This window comes from Phalaenopsis equestris, unplaced genomic scaffold (genome assembly GCF_001263595.1).
Source record: "Phalaenopsis equestris unplaced genomic scaffold, ASM126359v1 Scaffold000002, whole genome shotgun sequence".
NCBI classification, from domain to species: Eukaryota; Viridiplantae; Streptophyta; class Magnoliopsida; order Asparagales; family Orchidaceae; genus Phalaenopsis; species Phalaenopsis equestris.
The window spans coordinates 29,475,384-29,494,966 of NW_018164444.1; the positions used below are offsets into that span (position 1 = coordinate 29,475,384).

The following is a 19,583-nucleotide window of genomic DNA, read 5'->3' on the forward strand; positions in this document are numbered from 1 at the left end:
TATATATATATATAACTGTAAAAATCAGACAAATCAATATTCACTCCAAAATCCTAGTGTATTTTCTGATATTTCATGTCAAATTGTCGGGGTATAAATTCTTAGACGTTGGAAATTTTCCAATTGAAGGAGTTCACTTCCCTCAATTTGGCGAGCCACTATTGTGGCTACGCATGACCTCATAGGATTGTCTCCTCTCAAAAGCGACAAATTTTTGTTGCAGTTAAAGCATGTATTTCATATTGAACTCCTCAACACTCTGTTGAGAATTTCTCATTGGCAACATGACATTGTATTCTTTCAATAAAAATTTTGATGAAAAAAAATATGTTTTAGGGTTAGAGCTAGGGTTGTTGATGACGTGAAAAGTAATTTTTTTTGGTTGTGATATTATGTGAGGTTGTATGGATTCTTGGTTTAGACGTAGGAAAGATAAATCCCTAAAAATGTATAATTTATCGGGTTCTAATACCAAATAACATCATTCCATATCTCCTAAAAAGCGTTTGAGAAACATATTTAGAAGGGAGATGATTGTGAAATAGCAAAGGGATGCTAATATGTGAGGTCGACAACATTTGGATGGAAATAGACAACGTTCATCGGTAGTCCAGACTGAAACAACAAGGAGAACCACAAAACGAGTTATAGAAAACCAGGAGGATCCACCACCTATTACTAAGCAAGACATATACATCACTAGCTAAAAAAAGAATATACAACACCCCGGAAAGTATAAAATAGAAACTAAAATCTCCAAACACAATAACAATAGCTAAAGTTCTTACAAACAGCAAAACACCCCTTATAAATAAGCTTCTAACAGGAAATAGCTTAAATATAAATTAAGAAACATGTCAAAGAATACTTTGGGTGACTATCAGTTGCACTGAAGCCCGAAGCCTTCAAGTGATCCCCGTCGAAAATGCCAGATTCCACAAACGTGGAACTTGCAGAACTGAAGCTTGTGCACGAAAAATTATTAGATGCGGGAGAGACAGATATAAGGTCCCGCCCCCTCTCCTCACTCAGCACCTAATAACTTTCCTTGTGTCACTAGTTGTCAATCACCAACCACTATTGTCACCTGACATCTCTGATTTCCAGCCAAGGCTATCGCAAGCTATCAGCCGCTACCTGTCACAGCACGCTCATCATCATCCCTAGCTCATTGTTCGCTCACCCTAACCAATTGTCTAGCTCTGGCAACTGCAGCTGCCAATTACATTTCCTAAATGCATTTACTTTATATCCAACCAAACAACTTATAAATTTATGAAATACATGAAATCAAATTACACAATCTTTTTAAAAAAATCCAACCAAATATCAACAAATCTACTCCAATAAACATTAAAAAGAAAAAAGACTGATCAAAATGGTCAAGAATAATATAGTAACAGGTATTCCCCAACTTGGATACTCCAATATATCATTCATTTTACAGTTCTGCTCTGAAATGTGTGGTAGATCTAGTAAAACACAACACAATTCAACTTATTTATGCTACATCTATTCTTCATAATATTATTAAAGAGCAGAAAAAAAATTAAGAATCTAATTAAAACCATAATATTATGAGGTTTTGATAACCATCTGATTCAATAAGCCAAATTATAAAAGCATACCAAATTATCATATATTATCTTTTATAGCCAAATAATAAATAATTTTATTTACAGATCTGCCTCAGCATTGCAGTTGCATAGACTGGTTAAATATAAAACTTTTAGAGCATTATAACAAAAGAAATTCAGGATTGATCTCAAAACACACGAGGAAACGCAGAGAAAACTGCCGTTGGCAGCATTCCAAGCTGATAATATCCTTCTATTATTATTATTTTATTAAAACAAGTTCTGCTTTTTCAACACAATTTTTTTTAAAAAAGTATCAGATGCTTATTAAATTTTGAACATTATGAATTTTAAAATAATTAAATTAAATTTGAGATGCGTGCAATATTAGCCAATCAATTAATTCCTACAATACACTCATCTCAAAAAAATTCCGATATATTTTAAACACATTGACAAAAATCTGATCATGATGTCCTAAATAAATTTTATCAGACATGAATATTCCATAAACTGTTCTTTCAAAAAAGAAAATGAGCACAAGAGTTCTGCTAAAATTTTAATAGAAAAAAATAATAACAACATTTAAGATACATGAAACACAGCTACATTAGTGATGCAACTGAAGAAACCAGGAAACAATTTCTAAATTAAAAAGAGAAAGGTACAATTAGACCCATCTAACCTGGGAACAATAAATATGAATCCCGTGGTGCCAAAATAAAGCCGGCATCTCCGCTACTTGAGTTGAGAATCAAAAACTGAAATCTGTGGCTGGAGACATATAGCAGTCATCAATGCGAATGGCGACAGCTGAAGAGCTTAGCAAGGTTAAGACTGCAACCAATTCCATAGAGACAAAAAGAGTAAAGTGCCAAAATGGTTGCCGGATTGTCTACATGGGGAATCTTAGTCCCAGAGCCTACAAGTGTCAAATTAGTCCTCAAACTCTTAAGTTGAGGTTAAAATAGTACTCTGTTCGGACTATTTTGGCCCATATTAAAAAAAAGTATGGAGACTCAATTGAGGCTTTTAGACTTTGGGCTGAAAATGAACTGCAAAAGTCAGAGGACAATTTTGACATTTCTCTCGAGATAAAAAGGATAGCATTGTTTCATGAACCACTACACGAAACCTCGTATTGATGGATGCCCTGGTAGCTTTGGAGACTCTGAACTGTTATGAAGAAGGCCCGCTCTTTTAGGGTTTGCTAGCAAAAGCTCCTGCAAATCCTTGGGGAGCAATTTGAACACTGCTCGTAGGTTTGCTTTTAGTTTGCTGCATGCTGCTGATGAATCTATACTGGTGCTTCCTGACTGCAGTAAATGATTGAAAAAAATAAATTGTGATGGAATTAAAAGTCTAAATTATAAGCTAAGATCAGATATCAGCAGAAAATATAGTAGCGCAAATAAAAAGGAGAAAAGATATTGAGAATGCTGAATGCATAAATGAACATTGAATAGCAGGAGGAATTAGGGTTTATGCGATGTAACTAGAGGCCTAAGGAAAAGCTTTTACTGTGATTTTTTTCAGCATGAGAATAATGACCGAAACACATTTGCAGGTATAACTGCAAGATGGTTTTCCAGAGGAAAATTGCATTGTCAAAATTATCAGGATCCCTAATCCAAAACACGGTGCAGGATGAACAAAGTACTTGAAACTTAAATGGAAGCTATTAACTGAATAGGGGCTCAAAGGCCAGCAACTACATCTGAAAACACCTATAAACATCATGCAGGTACACATATAATAGCAACTGGAGTAAAGATTAAGAACTTTCATGGGTGAAGCTAATGGTAAAATTATAAATATTGGTTAACAAATCAAAAAAAATGTCTATCAACCTAATCAATTCCCTTTCCACACATTGGAGTCCACTTTATGAACTATTATTCATCATTCTTTACAACTAAATGTTGTCTTGGGTGTTATATATATTCTTTTCAAATCATTTTGCATTTAAACTATTATTCTTCATTCTTCATAATCAATTCCCTATCCACACATTGGAGTCCACTTTTCAAACTATTATTCTTCATTCTTTAGATCCATCCATGTAACCTTGGGGTCTACCCTTTGACCATCCTAATCATCTGACGCTAATTTTATCTATTTGTCGAATGGACACATTTTCTACCATTCATTGTCTATGTCCAAACCATCCAAGTCTACTTTCATTAACCTTATATTCAATTGAAGTCACTTCAATTCTCTGAAATATAATTCATTAATTTATCCTTCCTAATTTTATCACATATCCATCTTAACAAATTGATTTATGTCATATTCAAAATAGATATTAATAACTTTTTTTGCTGCGCAGCATTAGGATTTATAAAAATATACCTGTCTAAATGTGATTTTAAATTATTGATCTTTAAATCCCCATTATATGCTTCTATTAGACAACGCTTTTGAAATCTTGTTAAATTTAACAATCTAACAATAACTCTAAGTTATGTAGTCATCTATATCACCACTCTGCTATATAATGAATCCCAAAAATTCAACTTTTCACACCTAAGTACTACCATATCTTATAATAATATTAATTGATGATTATTAATATCAAACCAACTAAAATAATATATAATCTACTCTATCTTTGTTAAACAAGTTCAAAGTCAGCTACCTTTTAAATATATCTCAATTTAAATTTCTTTTACAACCATCTTAATAACTAACACAAAAAGATATACCTATTGCGTAAGGAAATGTAGCTGAGAAATCTGTGGCGAGTTGGTAGTGGACAGAATTTGCGCAGAGATTATGCTCTGAGCCAAGGAAAGGATACATATTCAATACCTTAGAGGTTAAAGTAATGGAGTACTTAGTTGTAAGAGAGTGATATGGAAAATTTAAGTTGGCGTTTTTAGAGGGTAACTAGTCTATCAAGCAGGAAGGGTGCTGACCCAAAGGTGAAAGGGTAGTTGAGTTTCAAGAAAAAGAGTATGTATTATTTCAATGATGTGATGATTTTTTTGTTAAGCCACTGCACTTTACAAGTATAAAGACATTGGTGAATTATGTTATATGTGGTCAGAAGTAGATGGTGGGTTATGCTAGAGTCAATATTTTCTAAAACGTGCTTTTAACCATGCTTTACGGCAAAGCGAAGCACATGACGTTTGCTTCTCTTCTTTGAGACGCGCTTTAAAGCGTTGAAGTTAATTTTCAAGATTTTTAGCAACGTTTAAGTTTTTAATTATTGCAGCAAATGATTAATTGGAAGGTTTACCCTCAATATTTGCCTTCAAGTTATGTATTGCACCACATTTTTTTCTATTTTATATTAACTTTTAATTCATACTTTATATTTTATAATCATTAATGAATGCATTTATATATTAATAGTTTTGTGCAACTTATTAGCGCATTGGTTAATAAAAGTATTGCTTCGTTCTTCGCTTTGCACTTCGTGCTTTGAAGCAAAAATGAAGTCTTGTATGCCACATTGCGCTTTGTGTTTTGATAACACTAGCTAGTATCTTTTTCATCGACAATCAAACAAAGAATTTAATACGGATTGAATTGATTTTCAACTGTTACTTCAAAGTGGGTAAATTTTTGGGTACTTATAGATGTGTAGAACTGTCTAGATGTCCAGACATAAAATTCTAGAGAGCAAAAGGCTTAGGACTTGGACAAACTAACTTTACTCTTAGGTAAAATAGTCAGATGTAGATCTTCTATATCTAATTTTAAAATGGCTTATATGGATGGATCTTATAACCTTATTGCATAAACAAAGTTTCCCTTATGGTTAAATTGGCGTAATTTTGGTCATCGATGTAGCACATAGTTTAACACTCATATTAAAGCTATGACTAAGATGGTTCTTAGATCAATTGAAAAATAGCAAGGTCAAATTTGGGTCATTAGCCTACCAATCTGATCAACAAAGTCAACAATAAATGTATATTATTTAGGAACTTGAGGGTATTATAGCAATATAAGTTTTATATGCTATTTAGATAATCTTCTCTTCATTATGGGGTATTACAAGTATTTAGGTTAGTAGAAGATATAAAACTCTGATACTATTTTAAATATATTTTGAAGTTCACGGTGCATTAGAACATAACTATTTTGTTGGTCCACTCACCAATGCACATAAAGATAGGTGCATGAGAACCTTTTATAGGCACATATGTATCCCATCCCATATAACCAAATTTATTCATAGATTTCATATAATGATTTGTTTTCATATATGCTTCTAGATATATTGGAGTTAATATAGCAGTATTATTATTGATATATCAACATTGATATTAATGGCCCTATAAAAATACATATTCATTTTTTCATTCGAATTTTTAATTGATCAAGACTTTAATTCTTTGTGATCTGTGGCTAAGTTGTCTTTTGCTCAACTTTGATTTTTGCAATAATAACTTGGTTAATGCTTTCACCATTTCTTTATTTGATTTAAATAATAATAGAGCCTTAATTCTAATTGAAATTCTAAAAATTTTATGACTGTTTGAAAATTGAATTAAAATCATACACCATCTACCCTTAATTTTTTAACCGTTTTTTTTTTTTGGCCAGGAAAACTAGACATGCCTCGATGGATACCATAGTGGATCTTGATATAACTTTTGCCATTGAATAAGCAACAAGGTCTATCCTAGTGGATACCATAATATGGAGGCATTGTGATTTATTTCATGGGATTCGAGATGGGCAATGATGTGTTTTGCTAGTTAGTTATGAAACACTAAAAAATGATAGATAATTAAGTTTGCACACCAACAATTTCCTGATAAATTTTATTAATTTTCTCATATCAAGATGTTAATAAGGCATGCTCGAGCAAATGCTGTAATTAAGCATCAACAATAAATGTCATGGAGGTTCAAGAGGGAGACAAAGCTATGCGAAGGTTATACCTATTATCATCAATGTAATTATGTTGTTAGAGATTTAAGGAGAAGATGAATAAGAACATTCGAAGCTAAAACTGTTGGTTAGAAAAAGAGAAGGGGGAGATGAGGGAGACATAAAAGGCGTTAGTTACAAGGATAGGAGAGAAGGCAAGTGAGGAGGAAGAGGCATATATAGGCTTCGCTGCAAGAGAGTTTTGTGCAAGGAGACATAATTGGGTTGAGTGAGAGAAAGGGAAGAGAAACGATAGGTACCGAGCATGGGATCATGAGAGCTAGATGGAGAGGGTGGGCAATGAGGGAGAGAAAATAAATAGCACGTGCATGTTGGGATTAGGGTTATGTGGGATAAATTAAATAAAACTATTAAATAAAGAAAGAATACTAGGACTCATCATACTAGGACTCATCGTCGTAGAATTAGATGGAGAAACTTAAAAGACACAAATAAAATTATTTTTATGACTAAAATTCAAGATTTCAAAATTTGAGATATTCAAGAAAAAGCAAATATTACGTGAGATAAAATAACAAACACTATTAAACAAGTAGCAAAAAATGTGCTTGGAGAATCAAAAAAAAAAGTTTTTATAAATAAAAATAGTTGGTGGTGGAATAATAGTGGTGGAATAATAATGCGCAAGAAAAGATAAAATATAAGAAATTATGTTATAAAAGTTGGTTTAAATGTAAAAGCTTAAAGAACTGAGAAAAATATCAAACGACGCGCAGAAAGTCTAAAAGAACAATCTTTGACGCTAAAAATTCTGCTTTTAATGATCTTTATAATAGATTAGATACTGAGGAGGGTTAAAAATATATGTATAAACTAGCCAAACAAAGAGAAAAGAAAAGTAAAGATTTAACTCAAGTAAAGTGTATTAAAGATGAAAATCAAAATGTACTTTTCTTAGAAAAAGATATTCAAAATATGTGGGTGAGTTATTTTGATAAACTTTTTAATGAAATTTCTGAAAATACGATCGACCTTAGTGATCTTAATATCGCGAATAATAATAAAATGCTTCATTTTTACAGTTGTATTAGTAAAAAAGAAGTTGAGGAGGCTTTAAAAAAAACCAAGGGTGGAAAGTCTGTAGGATCTGATGATATCCCAATTGAAGTGTGGGAATATTTAGGAGATTTGGGAGTTTTTTGGCTTACTAAACTCTTTAATATTATTTTAAAAACTAAAAAGATGTCTGAGGAGTGGAGGAAAAGTATTTTGTTCCCCATTTTTAAGAATAAAGGGGATGCACAAGAGTGTGCAAATTATAGAGGAATTAAGTTGATGTGTCATAATTTTAAGTTTAAAATTATGGGAGAGGGTAATTGAAAATAGATTAAAACGCATTACAAAGATTTCTCATAATCATTTTGGATTTATGTCAGGCAGGTCCACTATGAAAGCTATACATATTTATTGAGAGGTTTGATGGAGAAGTTCAGAGATAATACGGAGAATCTGCATTTGATTTTTATTGATTTAGAAAAAGCTTACGATAAGTTTCCAAGAGATATCCTTTGGAGAGTTCTTGAGAATAAAAGTGTTGATATGACTTATATTCAAGTCATTAAAGATATGTATACTAGAGTTGTTACTTGTGTTCAAACTGAAGGAGGATTGACCAAATATTTTCCTATTTATGTTGGATTACATCAGGGATCGGCTTTACGCCCATATCTTTTTGCTTTAGTTATGGATGATCTTACTAGACATCTACAGAAGGATGCACGCTTTTTGCTTATGATATCCTTCTCGTGAATAAAACGAGAGAAAAAGCCCAGGAAAAACTTGAATTATGGAGGTCTACAATGGAGGTCAAGGTCAACATTGGAGTCTAAAGGCCTTCATTCAAGTAGAACTAAAACTGAATACATGGAATGTAATTTTAGTGGTAGTAGCTCTAGTGACAGAAGTGTTAATATTATATTTTAACTTATTATTTTTATTTGGTTCTTTTAACTTATACAATTTTCAAACTATGAGACTTATGCCCCACCTCACCAACCAAAATACCTTAATACCCAATTACGCAATTTTAAACATGTACTAAGGATCAAGCCGTTGTCTTTTTTAGCACAAAAAGTCTAGGGGGTGAATTGGCACCCTAGGTCACAAGCCTAATGGCTAAGTTAATTTATTGATTCAGCTCCTAAAACCACATCGGCATTCACAACCAAATAAAAATAATAAATTAAACACGATTCAGCTCCTAGGTCACAAGCCTTATAAATTTATCATTTTTTATATGTTAGAGAATTTGTAATTTTAGTGGTAGTAGCTTTAGTGACATATAATATTAAAAAAATCTTATTACTGAAAACAAATAGGCAGTTCCAATAAAAAAAAAAGAAAATTACAACATACACATCACAGACTCATACTAAGGCTCGTTCTATGGGCAATAGAGATTGCCTAGGTGGTCAGGGAGAGGAGGTTGGTGGCTGAAATGGGTTGTGGGTGGTTGGGAAGGCAAAAGGAGCGGCTGGAGTTATGTTGTCAGTGAAGTGGGAGGCTGGGACAGCGAGGGACAGCGAATGGGAAGAGTTGTGGATTGCAGGACAGTAAGAGGAGTGCTATCCGGTGCGAGTGCAACGGAAGGGACTGCAGGGACAGTAGGATATCCTGCAGTCCAAGCCTCAACAACTCAGAATGATGGTTGGACAGCAGCAAAATAGCAAATTTGTTGTTTTCCAGATGGTGGCGGCGATGATTGGTGGCTAGAAAAAACAACAACAAGTGGGTTAGGTGGTGGCTGGTGGTTGTAGTCGTGGGAAGATAGTCTGAATGCTTTCAACAGTGAAAAAAATGTAGCGGCGACAATGAGAGGAGGAATGTGGAAGATTAAAAAGTTGAAAATAAATACGCCCGCGAGAATGAGCTGTAATCAAAGCACCACTCGATCCCCTAGAAGGGAGAAAGAAGACGCCAACAATTGTCCAGAACAGGAACACGACAAAGCCTCCTCCACCTCACACATATAAGCCCTAGATAAGAAGGATTAGATCCGCCTATGGAAAGGAGGTGCCAATCCCTCGTGGAAAAGCCGATCACCCCACTTGGACCTTGACAAGTTCAGTCCAAACAAAGAAAATTGCGGGAGATAGCCACAACTCCCTTTACGCTACTTTCGCGGCTTCACAAGCGTGCCCACTTCATTATATACAAAAATAATTCAACTACAAGAGCATGTAAAATTGATATGATTGATTTGGCCATTGGACTTGATAATTAGGTATGATGGCCTAGCCAAGTAAAATACCTCCTGAGATAGTGGTCGTTTATTAAGAGCATAAGAATATATTCATTATATTAACAATTTGATAGGCTCCACTTACATATACTTTTTCAATGATGAAAAGTCATTCTTGATTTGAATTAAATTTGCCATCAATACAGTGATGGGGAACTATAGGTTTACAGCACAAGAGAACGAGTTTACCTGCCTTGAAATTTGTCCAACAGACAATACGATCAAGAGGTGGTCAACTCATCCATATCTTATGGAATCATAAATTTTGTTGGGCTTGAAGCTTAAGTTCATCCAAGAATTCCAATTCTTCGAGATATAGATGATTTTTCCTTCTTATATTAGTCAATATTGGATGGCAATACATATGGTAAAGGTAGCTCAAACTCAGTGGGGAGTATTGCCTCTGCCCCAAAGTGAGTATGGAGTGCCCTACAACTCTGTTTTAAATGTAATGTAATAGGTCCATAGAGCTTTTTTTAGCTTGTTGTGGCATTCGCTTTTATTTTTAGAGATTTTCTTTCTTAGTTTTATGAACATATTAAATGCCCAAATCAAACCATTGCTCGTCAATTATATATATATATATATATATATATAATATATATATATATATATAAGTAGTATCAACTTTGTATTGTCCACAATAGGAATTGATAGTCAATTGTTGCAGAACAAAGACCGTACTACTGCGATCACTGTAAAATGTTTAGGCACAACCCTGTCAAATGCTTCAGGCTTCACCCACATTTGAAATCGGCAGGTCCTAAAAACATCATCCATGTGGAGGAAAATATAGCAGACACTATTAATATTATAGAAATGTTGAATGAAAATTTGACTCATAAGGCTACTCCTTACCAACCAGTCCAACAGCTTCCGCCTATTGTTGTTGAGACACTCTTCCTCAGATCACAAATACTATGAATTTTATTGTAGCAGATGCTAGCACGAGTGGCTTGGAATCACCTATTGCGAGAGAAGAGGATACTCAAGTTCTGGAGGAGTGTCAAAATAAGGGTGCGCTGCAGGCTGAGTCAGATCAACAGTCAACCTCCATCGAAGATCCACATATTGTTCAGACGGGACTACGTCTGGCAGATAATTTACAGATTTAAAAATCTAGGAAGAATAAAAAAGGAATGTTAGATATCTGTAATCCTCAGGATGACTGTATCAAAGTTTCGGGCGGAAGCACACATCTAAGTATTTTGTTGGACTCCCGCCCTAGATCCAGGGGAAGGGGAAACGGTATATCCATCGAATACACCCACCATGATTAGGAGTTGTTTTATTTTTGTTATATTTTTGGGGAATACATGTAGTTTTAATCCCTGTGAGTGGGCTCTTTGTACCTACTCACTAAGACCTTTGTATCCTCTCTTTTATATCAATGAATTTTGACTTTTCAAAAAAAAAAAAAATAAGTAGTATCAACCTATCTTATGTTGCTTGATGAACTAATAGATTTTGGCATTTTAAAGGTTATGCTTCTGTAAAATATGATTCAACATAAAACTCCAAATCCATATAACTACATCATATTGCTTCCATTGACTTCCTTCAAGGAATCACTTGAACCCACTTTTAATAAGTCATTAGTAGCTAAAACCTTAAATAAGAAAATAGTTAATATTATTTTCCATAAATATTACTCGACCTTATATGATTAAACTCTCTAATAGAATCACCTTACAAAATTTGCAATTGGCATTTATTTGTTTCAAGTAAAAATAAGTCTAATTATGATTTGATATCTTCATAATGCAAGAATACAAACTACTATGATATCAAGTAATTTCTCCAATTTCATATCCACTATAACTCTTCTCATAGCTCATCCTAATAGAGCTATCCACTATAACTCTTCTCATAGCTCATCCTAATAAAGCCTAAATATCTTTTTAAATCACCTCCAATAAAAATTCTTTCTTTCTCAAGTATATAGTACAAGAGTTCATTCATCTCTTCCCAAAATTGTATTTTTTAAACTATTTTATAAATGAATTTTAAGAGTATAAGCATTGACCACATCAATAATGCTTATATTAATAGTAAACACTATCACAAATCATATTTACTTTAATAATTTTATCATTCAACTTTTTATCCACTACTATCATAATAGTATTTCTGTTAATATACTTTCCTACATACAAAAAACTTTAAACTTTCCATGATGCTTGTGAAATTTCCTCCTTTTCAATTAGTTTTCTGTAACCAAACAATAGTCAATATTTAATTAACCATTGTGAAATTTTCTTAAGATTTAAAGAACCCTAAATTCCTTGCAGCAGATATAATCACAGATTTATACCAAGACAACAAGGCTTAATTTTAACTACAATTGGTTTAAGTTGTAATAGTTCACTTAAGGTAGCATTCTATCACATACTTCACAACTTTCACTAAAATTGTGTCAGTTAAGCGTGATGCCTTAGCAAATTCTTACATACTTCTCACCATAATCGAGTTCAAGTCTGGACACAGTCCCTTCTAAGGAATGAAAAAAAAGTAAAATCAAATTTTAATTCATTTCATTAGTTTTGACGTGAGTTTTATGATTGAATATCAACCTAACATAAAATCCCACCTTTTTTATTAGGGATTGAGACCTGTAATTGAAGTTGTACTCTTCAAAAGTAGTTGAAGTTGTACTCTTAAGATAATTATATCACAAAAACAATAAATAAAAAAATAAATATTTTCAAAAGAAACCTAATGATGAACAAAAAAAAGTTTGCACGCTGGGTATATATCCTTCGGTAATAGTTTTCATTGGTAGTTAGTAGAGAAGATTTAGTGTCATAATATTCGAGATTTATAGAATATAAATCTAATCGTCAATATCACTGCAAAAATGCATAAAAGAATCTCTTTCACATCTATTTCAGCATTTCCTCTAAGTGAATTCAAATTAAACCAACTAAATTTCTCTTTTCAAACTATCCGTGATGTCATTTTGTTTTGTTTAGACAAAAATAATCACCCATTGGATGGTAAAACAATCTGATAATCCAGGAAGACCAGAACCTTGTCATTGATCATGCCTTCCTACTCAAGTTTTTTAAGAAAGCATAGTTCAGATAATTGTTCTGGATCTAAATTAGATACAAGTTCCTCCTATTTGTATTATATGTACTTTACGTCAATAAGTGATATTTTCTATGGCTAATAAATCAAAGATGTACTATTTTACTTTTAAAGAATACATCCTTTGGCGTTAGCTTTGCATTCTAATTGAATGTATATAAGCAGGATTTCTTTTGGATCAAACAATGCATATTATGTACAAACATTTGATCCGCCTATAACACAAATTTGATACTTGTGCCTCAAGATAATATGGAAAATGCTAGCATAAGTTCTGCTTAAAGCTTTGTCGTTGGAAAATATGATTTCTAGTACCAACATAGAAATTTATTTTTTACATTTTACTTCAAAGTGCAGACTTTCAAGATTTCCTTTGGCCATTTGATCTAATCGTTTCAAGCAAGGACATCCCAATTAACTATCTTGTCCTCGAAAATCAATTTGTGGCATGATAATTCTTGCTTTTCTTCTTTCAAATTATTTTTGTATACTAGCGCTTCTGTATCTAAATAACATGAATATGTATAGAAAAGTTAACGAATTGTTAAACTATGTTCAAAGCATTCTCAACACCAATATTAAACTAAATAACTCATAGAAAATCAAGCTACCTGTATCTCTACAAGTAAATGCTGCTCAATGGCATTAAAACAATCGACAATCTCCAGTTCAGACATCTTTGCTATAAGTTTTTGTATGTCAGTGCTCATCCGAGCCTGCCTCCAGAGCCGCTGCTGCTCCTGCTCAGCAGCTGCCCTCCTTTTCTGGAACCACGGCATGAAGTTTTTCCCCTCTAAAAACCGTCTGAGATACAAATCAATAGTAACACGAATAAGAAGAGCCTTCAAAAGACAATCCTCTAAAAACTCACAATGCATCAAGCATCAACAGCTACAACAAATTTACCACCTATACAAGTCCAGCCAGTTGGACCTAGTCCTTTTCGATAGGAATTTTCCTGGACCTCTAGCTGCCAGCGAACTGAGAAACTCATCAGCTTTAAATGGAGGCAGTGCTGGTGGGCTGCCAAATGGCGAGCTCGTTTCTGAAGGAGTGATGGCTCTCAGGTAAGGGCCGAAGGGTGCAAGGAAATTCGTCGTAAGCTCAAGGAAATGTCGCCGAAGTATCTCATTGTTAACAACCGACATGGACTCGTCAATCCTTTGAGAAACTCCAGAATCAACAAGCCGGTTAAGAATCGCAGTATCCGGTTTCGTTGTAGGACTGTAGCTGCTCCAAATAGCCTCTCTGTGCTTTGTCATGAGTGTGAGAGGTCCTTCTCGCCTCATCTTCACAGAATTGAAGAAGCTCGAAGGAGAAAGCCTGTCGAGCAGGAGCTGCCTGGTAGGCCGAGAAATTTGACCTGCTGAGGCCGGGCGAGGGGAAGCCGGATGCACGCCGGTGGCATTAGGGATGGGACTCCCCACAGAGATGACATGGGGAATGCTGCGTAAGGCCTTGAGAAAGAAAAGATTGGTCACTCCGAGGACCATGGGGGGGAATCTGTCATCTTCAGGAAGGGAATTGAGACGGGCAAAGTCCGGGTCGTGGATGGTAAAGTAAGGTCGGAAGTCGACACTACACATAAGTGGAGCTAATAGGCTGACGAGAGCTGCAACGGCCTCGGAGCATTGTGTGGGAGTGGGAGCGATCACAAGAAGGGGCTCACCAAGAATCATGAGCTCCCAAAGGGTCCAGAGATGTAAGAGAATACCCCGGAAGGAAGCGAATATATCGGCCTCGTGAAAGAGGCCGAATGCCACAGAGGCGTTGGGTGGCGGGAACTGTGCGGGGGCTAGGTCTTCGGGAGCCGGCGGTAAATGAGCGCGTAGAGCGGCGCCGCCGATCGGGAGGTCTATGGCATTGCCAGGGGATGGAGACGGCCAGGCGGCGACATGAGAGGCGACGAGCTCGAGGGCAGTACGGCCGATATCGAAGCAGAGCGGACCGAGGATCTGTAGTAGAGGGCGGAATACGGAAGTATAGGGAGAGTTCGAAAGGATGACAACAGACTTCTGCTCGCCCCCGCGCGGAAGCCGATCGTCCTGGCGCTGACGGTTGAAAACGTAGCCGTAAACGAAGCCATCGCGGATGTCGGCAGATGGGAAGCGGAAGGAGAAGATGGAGTCGTGGATGGAGGATCCATGTCGGGGATGGTGGCGGGACATGGAGTCGGGGAAGGACGAGAAGGCGACGACGAGCTGATGGTCGGGTGTGAGAGAATCGGGTGGGTAGCATTCCTCGACTACTTGTCCTCGCTCTAGGTCGAAGCGGATGATGCAGAAGGAGAGAATCCAGCTCCGGAGTGCGCCAGGCGTGGGAGTAGGAGTGGCGGTGGGTTCCGGTGAGGTGGGATCGCCGCGAGGGGAGAGAGACGGGGCTCGGTTCATGGCTTCGCCGTCACCGTTGCCACGATCGGGTTAGTCCAGTGATCTATCCTTTATCCCGGAGTGCCGCGACATTTTGACACTTTCTTTCTCTCCTCTCTGGTCTCAACTTTGGTAGGGTTGGAACTGAGAGTGGGACATCGAGGGGACCTGCGGTTCGCCGGCGGCTGTACGGTGCGCTTGAAAGTTTGAGGATCTGTGACTGCAGTCCAATCAATTGTGGGGAAGGCATGATTAATGGAAGGACCTTGATTAGGGTGTTCGCATTTTTATAATAATTAATATAAATTAACGCTAGCAGAATTACCTTCCACTTCCATTTCTGCTCAAAAATATCATATTTTAATTTTTAAAAATAATATATATATATATATATCTTATATATATTAAAAATTAAATATATAAATACAAAAAATTGAGTGATATGTACGTAAATTTTCTTAATTTTAAAAATTTGGTAAAAAAATTTAAGGCACCTTAGATCGATTAAAAACAACATTATCACTTTTAAAAATAGAAGTTAATTTTTAAGATCTTTAATAATCAGCATATTTACACACATATTACGTAATTTATATATATTTATATATATCTAATAATTTAATTTCAGAGATATTTATATATATACTACTACAGTTCTTATGGAGTTATTTATCAAATATTTAAATTTTAATTTTACAAGGCTAAAAACTGTTAATATCGCGTAAAATAATTAATATATTTATTTATTTTTAAATTTAATTATATATTTTTATGTATAGATTTATAATATTAAAATATTATAATTATAAACATAAATATGTAGGTATTAGATACATTAATACGTAAGAATAGAGTCGAACGTATATGATTTTTTCTTAATTTAAATATTTACTTAAATAACATTTGTCTCGAGTCGCATTAAAAATATCATGTTATTTATACTATGACTCAACAAATGCTTACTGTGACTGTCATTTCTTATATTGACATTGTGATTGATACTATACATGATGTTCCATCATGTTCAATTTATTTTCTTTAAATACATGCCTATTGTTATTTCTTTATTAGAAGAAGTGAATTTTGAGTAGTCTACTGAGCTATGGTTGCACATCTCTGCTTTACTCGCATATATTGTTTTAAGGAAGTGTAAGGTTTGGGATGAGTAGAGACTCGTGTTACTAGCGAGAATCTGATATTATGTATATTAGTGCCTTAGATCTATATTATTTACATTCATGATGTTGTTTATTTTTATGATGATAAAGTGATTAAACTGTGTTGAGAAATTAGGGCGAAGAAAAACATGAATCGACACAAATCCAGAAGAACACACAAAACTTTACAAGGTTCGACAAAGATGCCTACATTTTCGGGGGCAGAGCGGCGACTTCCTTTCAATATTCAGAAAATAGCACATAATACAAAATTCAGAATATCAAAATCTCAGAGACTCGCCTAGAGTTACAAACAAGACATATATATAACCCTATAGTACAATATGTAATTACATAAATTACCCATGTACTAAACCGCAGGGTGTTTCCCCCGCACTGCCAACCCACATGCACTCGCACTGCCAACCCACATAATGAAACTCCCCCGATTGGACAGATCCTTCCGCTCCACTTCGCTCGTGGGCTCTGCTCCGCTCTAGCATATGTCCCATTTATGGTATATGAGCATACCTAACAAATCTCTATCTTGGCGAATATCCAGCCCCTTAGGAGAAATACATGTGCCCAACAAATCTACAAATCTCCACAACAAATCTCCACCTTGGCGAATATTCAGCCCCTTATGAGAAATACATATGCCTAACAAATCTCCACCTTGACGAATATCCAGCTCCTTAGGAGAAAATACATCATGGAGTTCCTTATGCACCAATGTGGGTTGGGTCACCACGCTTCCGCTGTGCCCTCGCCGATCCCCCCAACCCACTAAATTCCAAGAGACATCTTTTCATTCCAAAAAAACTCCAAATTCTGGTATTACGAGCGATACCTAACAAATCTCCACCTTAGCGAATATACAACACCTTAGGAGAAATACGTCATAAGTTCCTTTCATACCAGAAGTGGGTTAGGCCACCATGCTTCTCTAGCAACTGTAGACATTCAATAAGTCCAAGCAATGCAAGAACTTGTTGATAGTAACTGGTTTCGTCAACATATCAGTTGTATTCTCATCAGTATGAACCTTCTGCAACAGTATCTCCCCAGAAACAATCAATTCTCCAATCTTGTGATACATGACATCAATGTCCTTGATTCTCACATGGTACACCTGGTCCTTAGCCAAATAAATAATAAATAGCCCCCTGACTGTCACAATGCAACTGAACTCCACCTTGCTCAATGCCAAGTTCTTTTACTAGCCCGACAAGCCATAAAACTTCTTTAGCAGCTCCAGCTACTGTCATGTACTCAGCTTCAGTTGTAGATAATGTCACAGTAGACTGAATTGTTGATTTCCAACATATAGGCCCTCCACCAAGAGTAAACACATACCCAGTTGTAGACATTTTGTCATCCAAATCACCTGCATAGTTTGAATCAACATACCCCACAATTGAAGGATCATTCTGTTGATTGTCAAAAATAATTTCATGTCCTACAATACCCTTCAGATACCTGAAAATCCACTTGACTGCTTCCCAATGTCGCCTTCCAGGTTTAACCATGTATTTGTAGACTTGACTAACAACATGAGCCAAATCAGGACGAGTACACACCATTATATACATCAAGCAGTCAACTACACTGACATATGAAACTTTTGCCATGTCTTCAATTTCTGTATTTGTCTTAGGACACTGTTTTGAAGAAAACTTAAATTGATTTGCTAAAGAAGTGCTTACAGGCTTTGCTTGGTCATCTCAAACTTTTCTAGCACTTTCTCAACATAGCCTCGTTGAGATAAACACAATCGTCTTGAGTCTTTGTCTCAATGAATCTCCATTCCAAGAATCTTCTTCGTAGAACCCATGTCTTTCATGTCAAATTCCTGACTCAATAAAGCTTTCAAAACACGGACATCATCATATTCTTTGCAGCAATCAGTATATCATCAACATACAATAACAAAAAAATAATAGAACGATCATCAAGGCTCTTCATATAAACACAACAATCATACTCACATCTCTTGTAGTCAATCTGAATCATGTCGGAGTCAAACCGCTTGTACCATTGTCTTGGAAACTGTTTCAACCCATACAATGATTTCTTTAACCTGCAAACCAGATGCTCATGTCCAGGTTGAGTGAATTCTTCTGACTGCTCCATGTAAATCTGCTCCTCCAGATCATCATGTAAGAAAGCAGTTTTAAAATTCATCTGCTCCAAATGTAAATCCCAATAGCTACTAATGCAAGCACTGCCCTGATTGAAGTATGTCTGACCACAGGAGAAAAGATTTCAGCATAATCTATCTCTTTATGCTGTGAAAATCCTTTTCCAACTAGTCGAGCCTTGAACTTTTCCTTTTTTTTTTCTGATACTATTGGTTTTCTTTTATAGACTCATTTGCTCCCAATAGTCTTCTTTCTCTCTAGAAGCTGAACTAGCTCCCATGTGCGATTTTTCTGCAAAGACTCCATCTCCTCAACCATTGCTCCCATCCATTTTTTCTTTCTCCTTACTGGTGATAGCTCCTTGAAAAGTAGTTGGATCATCGCTGCTGATGAGAAGTACACAAGAGACCAATTCTTCATAACTCAATCTGTTAGGAGACTTTACATTGGTGCGTCTCTGTCTATCTCTGACTAGATTATAATTCTGCAGGTTATCTGGAATAGAATCACTAGGTGTTGGATTTGAACTTTCACCTCTCAGAAGCTACTGGCTGTTGTTCAAAATCTATCTGCACTGCATCTGAACTGGAACTCTTCTCTGACACCTTGCCTTGATTCTGCTGTAACATAAACTGCTCATCAAAAACTGCATCTCTGTTGATCATCATCTTCTTTGCAATCAGTCGAGCCTTGAACTTTTCCTCCGCCGAAAATTCTACTCATCCCAAACCTTACACTATGATTGTTGTAAATGTTTATTTTATCGTATATTGATATAATCTAAATAAATTTTGGGTATTTTTATTTTACAATATTTAATGATATCAGTGGCTCTGCATTTATGAAAATTGAAGAAAAATAAATAAAATTTCTTCCAAATAAATCTTAGGTAATAATTTATTTGTCATGACCTCGCCACGACGTAGCCCGCCTCAATATGACAGGTTGAGTCGAGTTGGGTTATGACACACGTCACTAAAAAAAGGTTATGAATGAAATCATTCAACTTAGTTATGTTCCTATACAACTTTAAGACTATTGATATCCTTACCAAATCACTACCAAGGTCAATCAAGATGAATTGAAGTCCAAGCTTG

At 35.4% G+C, this 19,583-nt stretch overlaps 2 protein-coding genes across 4 annotated transcripts in view; both read right to left on the reverse strand.

Moving 5' to 3' along the window:
- Window positions 1-1,154: 1,154 nt before the first annotated feature.
- On the reverse strand, window positions 1,155-15,386 carry LOC110021184 (protein DENND6B). 3 transcript variants are annotated; one of them, XR_002293625.1, is made up of 5 exons: window positions 13,729-15,386; window positions 13,431-13,623; window positions 2,713-2,893; window positions 2,263-2,632; window positions 1,155-1,215 (listed from the first exon to the last, which is right to left on the reverse strand). XR_002293625.1 is itself a non-coding variant. In XM_020719591.1 (4 exons), the coding sequence occupies exons 1-4, from the start codon at window positions 15,207-15,209 to the stop codon at window positions 2,610-2,612; spliced, it is 1,878 nt and encodes a 625-aa protein (XP_020575250.1). In that variant the 5' UTR covers window positions 15,210-15,386; the 3' UTR covers window positions 2,122-2,609. The 3 variants fall into 3 exon arrangements, 1 of the variants encoding a protein (XP_020575250.1); XR_002293626.1 differs by having other exon boundaries at window positions 1,191-1,209; XM_020719591.1 differs by lacking the exon at window positions 1,155-1,215 and having other exon boundaries at window positions 2,122-2,632.
- The window catches only part of LOC110021169 (putative metallophosphoesterase At3g03305), a 46,319-nt gene continuing 42,116 nt past the window's right edge, over window positions 15,381-19,583 (reverse strand). The window contains exon 5 of the mRNA XM_020719561.1: window positions 15,381-15,408. The gene's annotated coding sequence lies outside the window, so the exon portion shown is untranslated. The remainder of the gene's footprint in view (window positions 15,409-19,583) is intronic.